The 10,525-nt window shown below is 37.9% G+C and overlaps 1 protein-coding gene across 3 annotated transcripts; it reads left to right on the plus strand.

Moving 5' to 3' along the window:
* The first annotated feature begins 704 nt into the window (after positions 1 to 704).
* On the plus strand, positions 705 to 7,879 carry LOC118061832 (histidine kinase 3). 3 transcript variants are annotated; one of them, XR_004689662.2, is made up of 11 exons: positions 705 to 2,161; positions 2,554 to 2,835; positions 3,101 to 3,270; positions 3,586 to 3,798; positions 4,122 to 4,308; positions 4,393 to 4,444; positions 4,534 to 4,763; positions 4,900 to 4,998; positions 5,541 to 6,679; positions 6,826 to 7,116; positions 7,331 to 7,879. XR_004689662.2 is itself a non-coding variant. In XM_035075430.2 (10 exons), exons 1-10 carry the CDS (start codon positions 1,676 to 1,678, stop codon positions 7,028 to 7,030), a joined length of 3,063 nt encoding a protein of 1,020 aa, XP_034931321.1. In that variant the 5' UTR covers positions 705 to 1,675; the 3' UTR covers positions 7,031 to 7,879. The 3 variants fall into 3 exon arrangements, 1 of the variants encoding a protein (XP_034931321.1); XR_012169755.1 differs by having other exon boundaries at positions 2,021 to 2,161; positions 2,576 to 2,835; XM_035075430.2 differs by having other exon boundaries at positions 6,826 to 7,879.
* Positions 7,880 to 10,525: the final 2,646 nt, after the last annotated feature.

The following is a 10,525-nucleotide window of genomic DNA, read 5'->3' on the forward strand; positions in this document are numbered from 1 at the left end:
ACGATAGAGAACTACTTGTACTATAAATAAATAAAAAAGCGTAAGCAAACGAGCGACGATTACGTTTTTGTCGTGTAATGGGATGCTATATGTGTTTTGAAAGCAAAATGTGGTTTTGGTGCAAAGGAATTCTACGTCTACAAGTAAAGTCTCTAACCAAATACTGGCTATCAGATATTCCAGAACATAATATATCACCAGAATAGACATAATAACACCTTGAGAGGTTCCTATCATGATGGGTCCTCTTTTATCTTTCATTACCTACTGTTTTTCTTTTGACTCCACCATGCCAATATTAAAGAAGCAACAGCGCATCTAATGATAATTTCGAACAAAAGATTGATGTTTTATTGTTTTGAGCTCTCAACGATTCTGGTTTCATGCAGGGACATTTTAGTCAACATAAATAAAGTACAAGCCATACAATCATAAACACCAAGAGTTAACAAGTTAGCTCAAAAAACAACAAGTTAGCGTGCTGAAGTTGTCCACTCAAGGGGATGATCTCATGTCCTTATGAATGGATAGGGATGTGAAACTCAAAGGGAAAGAAAGGAAGTGAAAAAGCAGTGATTTCTGCAACAACAACAATAATAATAAATAAAAAAAGGCAGTGATTTCTGCTTGAGGGGGACTATACCTTTCATGCCCTTAATTTGTTTTATATGCATCTTTTTATAGCATAAATATAATAAAATATTGCAAGTCATTAAATGAAAATGAATACCTTTGTCATTTTTTTTAAAATGTTTTTGTGAAATTATTTTCATGGTATGGATAGAGATAATGGGGGCATGGTAGCAGACATTTTCTATAACCTTTCTCTCCTCATCTTTATTTCATAGATTCTTCCTTTGTTAGTGTGTCCATGAATAACTCGCTTGTTACCTTCTTTTTCTACTAGCACTTGTAGAACCAAGACTTGGTGTACTTTTGTTGTCCTTGCTGCTTTGTGTAATCACTTGTGTGCGTATGAACTTGGTGATAACGCTGGAGAGGCGAGAGTCAAACCTTAAACAGTGGTTCTTGATCTTCTTCTCCTTATTGTTTTGAGTTGAGTAATTTCTAAGGACCCTCTTGTCAAACTTGATTTCTTGCTAGAATCTTTGTTGGGTGTTGGAGTTTGTGATTTAATAGAAGCTGAATTTCGAATCTTTGTTTGGCCTGGTCCTTTTCTTGTTCTGGTTTTTTTTTTGGTGGGTAGTTAACAGGAAAAAAACCATCTAAGTTCTGTTTTTGGATTAGAAACCCAAGAATCTTGAGGATTCTTTGATTCTTTTTTCTTGTGGGTGTATATGTGAATTTCTTATCTTGTTCAATATTGGGTCCTCTTCTAGCATTCAAAATCTGAAATTTGTAGCTGTTTTGGTGGATAAGATAGCATCTTTTCCTGAAACAACATATCTCCTTTTCGAATTCCACTAGTTTGCATTTGAATTTCGAGTCAGGCGAAGTTTGCTAGCTATTCTTCATTTAACTGTGCCTCTTCTTGTTCTCTCAAGTATGGATTTCTCTTGATGCTGGGTTCTAGTAGACAGTCTCTGTAGATTTGATAGTGGCTCCTTTTCTTTCTCTCTTTATTTTTTTTTCCACACTAGGATGAGGTAGTCAGTAAGACCCCCTTAAACCTCTGGTACTGTTTCTAGATATCTCGTGTTGGTTACTGTTTTGGATGAGTTTACTTCATGTATATGGATTTGGTTTAAAGGTGGGGCATCTACTTTGGATGTTATGTTGCTGGATTGTATCGGTAATTTCCATGAACTGGTTCATTAATGGTGGAGTTTTGGAGACCCAGGCTAGTTTGCTTGGTGATGGTGGCAAGATGTGGCTAAAATGCTTGGAGAAAGTTTCAGGGAATAGTTGCAAGATCCATCATCACTACTACCAGTATATTGGTTCCAAGAGAATTAGCAAAACATGGTGGAGAAAGCTTTTGGTCGCATGGATAGTTGTTTGGATCACTGTCTCTGTATGGATCTTTTGGTACATGAGTTCACAAGCTTTTGAGAAGAGGAAAGAAACTCTTGCAAGTATGTGTGATGAGAGGGCTAGGATGCTACAGGATCAGTTTAATGTGAGCATGAACCATGTGCAGGCCATGTCCATTTTGATCTCAACTTTTCACCATGGCAAAAACCCTTCTGCGATTGATCAGGTTAACTAGATCTCCTTCAACACTTCGCAATTTTGAATACTAAATCTGGTAGAGATTGATAATTGTCCTAGAAGTGCTTATCTGGCTTACTTGGTTTATTCAAGAAAGTCAAATTGTTTAAAAACTAGTGTTGATCCATTTACTCGCTCAATTTGATCAATCTAGGCTCTTAATCACGCGGCTGCCTTTAGTATTTTTATAATTTTGGTGCGTAGTTTTGTTATTCTAAGCTTTTCCTGTGATTGGAGATCAGTCCATGGTGTTAATTTTGTGAATTTATTTGAGGTCTCTATTTCATACTGTCAATGGTTTATTTCAGAACTAGATCTGGGTTCTTCTTGTCTATCATTGGTATTATCTAGTCAAAATATAAACTGACTTCTAAATTGCAGAGGACTTTTGCGAGGTATACAGAAAGAACCGCTTTTGAGAGGCCCCTCACAAGTGGTGTGGCGTATGCTGTAAGGGTGCTCCACTCTGAAAGGGAACAATTTGAGAAGCAACAAGGCTGGACTATTAAGAGGATGGATTCCTTTGAACAAAACCCAGTCCATAAGGATGACAATGCCCCTAAAGCATTGGAGCCATCCCCAATTCAGGAAGAATATGCTCCTGTCATCTTTGCACAGGATACTGTTGCACATGTGGTTTCCCTTGATATGCTGTCAGGAACTGTAAGGCTTTTTATTCATTCACAATTTCAGAAATGTTTCTCGTGGTTCAGTTCCCTGGCTAATCATCTATTTCACTAAAATTATGCTAATGCTCGCTAATGGGACACGATGAAATACCAAGAAATAAAAAACCTGGTGATAACTTCACATTATTGTTTTCCCTGTGGCCTCATAATTTTTGTTAAGCTATGCTTTCAATTCCTTGAGAGCTGCACTGCTGATTTAAATGAACTTATCTGTGACTTTTTGCATACATCCTTACCAGGAAGATCGTGAAAATGTGTTGCGTGCTAGAGCATCTGGAAAGGGGGTTCTAACTGCTCCTTTCAGGTTACTCAAAACTAATCGTCTAGGGGTTATTTTGACATTTGCTGTGTACAAGACAGACCTCCCTTCTAATGCAACTCCAAAAGAGAGGATTCAAGCAACTGATGGGTATGATTTTGGTCAACTGTAAATTTGACTAGAAAATTTACTTAATTCATATATTTTCCCTCTCACGATGCTTGATCAAATAAAGAGTTCAGAATTAGTGTGGGAATTGATCCTAAAACTGATTAAAATCCAGAAGCAAGGGCGATGCTTGAAAATAGTCAGTTGTATGGAAAGAAAAATTAATGTTTGCAAATTTTATGTTGTAAGGATGTCCTCGAAGTTATGCTCTAGTATTAGGCTTGAAAATATAGAGTGTCACTGTGATGACAAATATAATTAAGAAGCAGCATTTCTGATATTCCCAACTCCAATCAGGTACCTTGGAGGAATCTTTGACATTGAGTCACTCGTTGAGAAGCTACTTCAACAGCTTGCAAGCAAGCAGACTATCCTAGTGAATGTGTATGACACTACTAATCAGTCTTGCCCTATAAGCATGTATGGTTCAAATGTATCAGATGATGGGCTGAAACATGTCAGCGCCCTTAATTTGGAAGATCCTTTCAGAAAGCATGAGATGCGCTGCAGGTAATCAATAAAATCTCTCTTTTGTTGAATGGCATGAGGTTCAACTTGTGTATGAAATAGGCCTCCCTATTTGATTTACTATGCACTACCGTACCACAAGATACCACAAAAAGTTCTTTAATTCAATAAAAAAGATAGCCTTGTGGTATATTAATATGGTGAAATGGTTCGTCCAAATTTTTATGTAATGATGTGCTTATGTCATTATTATTTGATAGACACAAAGAACCTTCCATCTGGGAGGAGCTAAATCGATGTTGTAATGTGTTTGACTATATATATGTTGAAACAGTTGCGTAAACGAGTTTTGTCTCTCAATGCAGATTCAAACAAAAACCACCATGGCCATGGTTAGCAATAACAACATCAATTGGTATCCTTGTGATTGCATTGCTTATTGGGTACATATTCCATGCGACTATGAATCGGATTGCTAAAGTTGAAGATGATTGCCATAAGATGATGGAGCTTACAAAACAAGCTGAGGCAGCTGATGTTGCAAAATCTCAGGTATTTGGCATTTCTATTCTGCTCCTTTTCTTAGGTTTTACGCGTTATGGCATGCAGTACTCAGTAACTTTCAACTTTCTGTAGTTTCTTGCTACGGTTTCCCATGAGATCAGAACCCCAATGAATGGTGTTCTAGGTGAGTTTTGAAATTGTCCATCATTTGTCCAATATAGGGAGCAATGCAAAGTTCGTGCACTCATGATAGTACCTCCTCTCATATTTCAGGAATGCTGCATATGCTTATGGACACAGATCTAGATGCGAATCAGCAAGATTATGTTAGAACCGCACAAGACAGTGGAAAAGCTCTAGTCTCGCTTATAAATGAGGTTTTGGATCAAGCAAAGATTGAATCTGGTAAGATTGAGCTTGAGGCAATGCAGTTCGATTTGCGGGCAATAATGGATGATGTATTGGCACTCTTTTCTGGCAAGGCTCATGAGAAAGGGATTGAGGTAATATATGTTTCTCGAAATGTGTTACTTGGTTTCCTTTGGGCCCTACTTCTTGTCTCTGATCCTTCTTTGGTTCTTTTTCACTGTCTGCTATCTAAATTTTAAATTTTCATTATACAAACTGGTGGGAGAGCAGTTGGCAGTTTACGTGTCTGATGGTGTTCCTGAAATGCTAATTGGTGATCCAGGGAGGTTTCGGCAAATTATTACCAATCTCATGGGGAATTCAATTAAAGTAAGTACCCAGCCATGTCTTTGATTTTCTTTGGTAACAAATAAATTTAAATCTGTAAATTGATATGCAGTTGTGGTAAAACTCATTTAACTGAAAATTTGAGAAAACAAACAGTGGTACAGGAGAAAACACAACCTGCCACGGTGTATTGCCATGCAAAGAAAATTTATTTTGGGATTTGATATTGTGCCTCTGTTTCATTAAAACTCTTGATGGTAAGGTGTAGACTTTGGTCTTCACATTTTTCTAGTTCAGGCAGCTGGATTAGCTAATAATTTCTTGCCCAGTGATCTTGTGCTTGCTATGTTAGGTGGGAATAAGCCCCCTTTGTGACAAAAAATAAAATAAAATTACTTTTCTTTTGAGGAAGAGTGGAATGATGAATATTGTGCCTTGTCTTTAGGGTTAATGGGAATTCTTTTACAAGCATGATATCCATCATCAAGATTTTAGAAATTCTAATGGGCTCTCCTTATGATTTTTCCCCTATCAAAGAAAATAAAAGATATGCTGATTGATGTATTTTGTATCTCTCCTTCCAGTTTACAAAGAAAGGGCACATCTTTCTCACTGTTCATCCTGTCGAGGAGGTGATGGACTCAATAGATGTCGAGACAGAATCATCATCACTAAACACCTTGAGTGGTTTGCCTGTTGCAGATAGACGCAGGAGTTGTGCAGGATTTAAGATTTTCAGTCGTGAGGGCTCAAGTCATACTCTCCCACCATCCTCTTCTGACCTCATCAATCTAATAGTGTCAGTTGAGGATACAGGGGTAGGGATCCCTCTAGAAGCCCAACCTCGTGTTTTTACTCCTTTTATGCAGGTTGATCCATCCATTTCCAGAAAATATGGAGGCACAGGCATTGGCCTGAGCATAAGCAAGTGTTTGGTTGGCCTTATGAATGGGGAAATTGGCTTCGTTAGCATACCAGATATTGGGTCCACCTTCACTTTCACTGCTGTATTTAGCAACGGCTGCTCCAATTCAAATGACACCAAGCAGCAGAAGCAGAGAATAAAAAACCAATGTAACACAACGCCTTCAGAATTTCAAGACATGACTGCATTAGTTGTTGACCCCAAGCCTGTTAGGGCCAGTGTTTCAAGATATCAGATCCAGCGGCTAGGAATACATGTTGAATTGGTTTCTGATTTAAATCAAGGTTTATCTATCATAAGCAATGAAAATAGAGTTTTCAAAATGGTCTTTGTTGAACAGGAAGTTTGGGATAAGGACTCGAGCATTTCAGCTCACTTTGTCAATAACTTACAAAAAATTGAGAGTGGGGTTTCTCCAAAACTGTTCCTTTTGGGAAATTCTCTCAGTTCTTCCAGAACAAGCACTGCAACTTCCGGTGCTTATACCCTAAGTGTCATAACCAAGCCCCTCAAGGCGAGTATGCTGGCGGCATCTTTACAACGAGCAATGGGTGGGAATAGGGGGAATCCCCGCAATGGAGAACACCCCAGTTTGTCTCTTTGCAACCATCTTGATGGAAGAAAAATTCTTATTGTAGATGACAATAAAGTGAATCTCATAGTAGCTGCTGCTGCTTTGAAGAAGTATGGAGCTAAAGTTATCTGTGCAGATAGTGGCAAGAAGGCGATCAAATTGCTCAAGCCACCTCACCAATTTGATGCGTGCTTCATGGATATCCAAATGCCAGAAATGGATGGGTATGTGATAGTTCATGCCTTTAAGATTTTAATGTTAGTTTTCTTCTGGTTCATGGTTATTTTATTTGTATGCGATATTTTATATGTATTTATATATCCTTGGATATATTTTGTGCTAATTCTAAAAGCAATGCCCTGTCCCTCAGGTTTGAAGCTACAAGGAGAATTCGGGATATGGAGTCAAATGGGCGTATACCAATACTGGCAATGACTGCGGATGTGATCCAGGCTACATATGAGGAATGCCAAAGATGTGGAATGGATGGGTATGTTTCCAAGCCATTTGAAGCTGAACAGCTTTATCTGGAAGTTTCACGTTTTTTACGGCCAACTTCCAACGCGAATTTATAGAGAGAGCTGCTATTGAAGGGTACCCATGACAGGAGCTCAAGCACCTCTTCTCCAGGGCTTGAATGGGCTGGGAGCTCTCCTGAACAGTGAGTGTTCCATTTCCCAGAGTTGATTCTTGATTTTCGTAGTCTTGCATTGAAAGATTTTTCTTATAATACTACTGGAAACACATTTTTTTCATTTTCAAAACCTGAAGCACACCTTTCTCAATTGTTCCTCGAGTGCTTCATTATAAACCTCAAATTACATTCGCTACTTTACAAACTTGTTAACTTCCTGATCTGCATGATCTTTCTCCAGGAAAATATTTGTTTTGTTGCGGAGTGTAAATAGAAGCCATGATTGACTGGCTGGGCTCTAGTTTTCATTGATTGTTTTAGGAGCTGCGTAGTGAATCTGGTTCCCTTTTCCTTGTAGACCTCATCTCCTAGTTGTCAGTTATCATTAGAACTCTTAGAATAGGACGTCGAATTCAATACCACTTTCCTTTGGATGAAGAAATCCACTTACCCGAGTGTATCATAGAAAACACGGAATTGCATTTCTCCTACCTATGAAGTAATAAATTGCTGACAAAGCCGAAGAGGTCTCTCTTTCTTTCGTGGGCCACCGATTGTGGCATGGATACAAAGATTCTGCTGGAAGGAAAGATAGCTTCTTGGCAACAATGGAGAGAATGCTTCATGTATATTATCTCTTTAATAAAGATGTTGATGTATACCATGCTAGGTTACTTCTTGTTAGATGTGGTTTCTAACAATACCAAAAGGTTGTGCTAAGAAGAATTGATGTAGCTTAAACAGTGGCATTCTAAAAAAATTGATTAATCTCAAGATTCTTGTCTGCTCATGACATTTGACTCGCTTCATTATTGTTTCCGAGAACATGTCAATCATGGCCCATGGCTGTGGCCTGTGTTCTTTGTTGCTGGAGTACTTTTTATCGGAACTTTGAAGGTTCGTCTCGCTTGTCAAAGTGACAGATGCTGCTGTCCTAAGGTTCTATTCCTTCTGCTTTCGACGAACAGTGCTAAGAAATGAGAATCACGTTAGTAATTATACAAGGATAATATGTTTTGCGATTATCTACATTATATTATATACTCTTAATATCTTCGATTTTTTTATTTATTTATTTTGGCAATGCATTTAATGGCGCAATAAGTGCATCCGGGCACCGACAGGCATGTATATACACCACGATTCCTTCCATTCTCGGCAAGATTGAATTTAAATTTGATCATCAGCAAAGTGCTCTACTTGCATGAGCGAATAAAAGGGCAAACAAGCAGCGTTGTGATGGAACAAAATGGTTAATTTTAATTTTCTATGGATCCTCATGTATAGGAGTGGAAGGTCAGGTAATAATTTAGTATCTTGAGTTCAATTAAGCACCGAGTACACATATTTTCTCTAATAAAGTTAGAGATGTATTTTTTATATATATAAAATCAGAGATGTTCTCTCTAATAGAGCAAGGGATATTTTTCTTGTAATAAAGTCAGATATTTTTTTCTTTGAAAAAGAGGGTTAAGTGCTATTAGAAAAAAAAAAAACCTTTGAGTCATTTCCTCGATATATGGGTAAGAAGAATGAACTATAAAGACTTATTAAATCCTAAGTAAAAAGGGTTTTTAATCTTTATTTTTTAATGTGTATTTATTTTCAAAGTCTCTCTCTAAAATATTTTTTTTTTCCCTAAAAAATATGCTTACTTAAGCATCGTAAGTTCTTAAATTCACTAGAGGGGACTTTTAGTAGGTATCAGACATCAACTACTAGCAATCTTGGCAAGGAAAAATGGATCAGATTGCAAGAACTAAAAGATCTACCGATTATCCAAGACATAAGTCTTACACTCAAGCTGCTTGGGTTTTTTGGGACATCATCATTGGCAGCATTTGTTGTAACCCAATTTTGGACTCACCAAGATTTTCTTGAATGTTATTTTATTTCTATTATTATTTATAAAAATCCAAAAAAAAAAAATCAATTTCTTTTTCAAAAAATAAAGGCTGACAATGTGGAGAAAGGAAATCGGGGAATCAAGCTGCAATTTTGGAGGAAGTTCAAGGCCTAATTGTACCTTATTGTGCCCAAAAATGAAGAAAAAATGCAAATTCAAGGTCAAATTAAATGATTATTGGATGAATTTGCACAAAAATTAAGTTCAATGACATAATTAAATTTTTAATGGGCCAATTTTATTTAGTCATGGGCCGAATTAAATTTTAATTATGTTTAAGAATTAATTTGGGTCCAATTGAAGGATTTAATTAAGTGCAAGGACTTAATTATACTTTAAATGGGTCAAATTAATTTTATTTGGGGCTTAATTGGTGAAAAATTAAGTTTGGAAGTTTAATTTGGGCTTAATTGAGAAAATCTGAATTTTAAAAGACCAAATTTAATTTTTACCAAGTTAATTAGGGGGCTAATGGCATTAAATAAAAAGGTTTAGGGTCAATTAGGGCTCAATTGAAAGAGAGAGGACTGAAATAGACTTTGACGAAAAATCACTGTTCATTATCTTCTTTATTTTTTTTCCTGAAAAGCTGGTCTGGTTGACTACTTTGCAGCTGCATTTAATGTACCTAACGACCACCGAATTTACCAAATCTTATATGAAATTGATCCTCTGTAGTTTTTCTACAACCCCATGTGATCAGGTTGGGCTAAATGACAATATATTAGCACTGGTGACAGCTTAAAGAGGCCTACTCAATCAGTTTTTGTCTGCAGATTTTCAACTCATGATACCTACTTTGAGCCAATGGTTGGGATCCTTCCCAACTGAATCAAAGGCTGAAATTTTTCCTCAATGTAGACAAGATTGCCCTCTTCCACCGCCTATAAATAGAGGTGGATTTCATGGCCTGAGGGAAGGGAGAATCGGGTCCAAAGTCAGCCAAAAAACCAGTTTTTCTTCCGGTTTCTGCACATTTATTTTTCTTTCTATCTCTCCGCCTCTTCCACAGCTGCCTTCTCCGGCGAGAATACCAACACACCCGGCCTACATACCACCAAAAATATAAGCTCCACCATAGGAAGCCGGCACAACCACCAAGCAGCCACTGTGACTCTCTCTCTCTTCTGCAGACCTGTTTCATCTTCTTTCTTCTCTGCTACCGCAACCTCAATAGTAGCAGCAGAGGCAACAACCACCTCTTCTAGGGGCTTTAATCCTTTGAAACAACAGCAGAGGTGGTGACTCTCTCGTCATAGCGGTGACTTGAACAGCTCCAACCGTTAGCAACTCCAGCACCGACGCCATCAACTTCTCTTCCTCCAGCTCCACTGTTGCAACCACCGACAACACACCTTCCTCAGCCAGAATAGTGACGGTAGCCACGACCCTTCAGCCAGGTAAGCCACCCTTCTTCTTCTTCTTCTTCTTCTTCCCCCCTTCCCCTTCTTCTTCCTTCCCTACTGTTCCTGTGTGAACAGTAGGCGTGAATTATAATTCACGTCCTACTGTTCATGCAGGACGTGAATA

The sequence above is a fragment of the Populus alba genome, chromosome 1, assembly GCF_005239225.2.
Source record: "Populus alba chromosome 1, ASM523922v2, whole genome shotgun sequence".
NCBI classification, from domain to species: domain Eukaryota; kingdom Viridiplantae; phylum Streptophyta; class Magnoliopsida; order Malpighiales; family Salicaceae; genus Populus; species Populus alba.

Bases quoted from the DNA above. Each gene is read 5' to 3' on its own strand.
- LOC118061832 (XM_035075430.2), top strand. From the start codon at position 1,676: ATGAGTTTACTTCATGTATATGGATTTGGTTTAAAGGTGGGGCATCTA. The intron at 4,309-4,392 runs GTATTTGGCATT...AACTTTCTGTAG, and splicing joins CTGATGTTGCAAAATCTCAG to TTTCTTGCTACGGTTTCCCA. The intron at 4,764-4,899 runs GTAATATATGTT...GTGGGAGAGCAG, and splicing joins CTCATGAGAAAGGGATTGAG to TTGGCAGTTTACGTGTCTGA.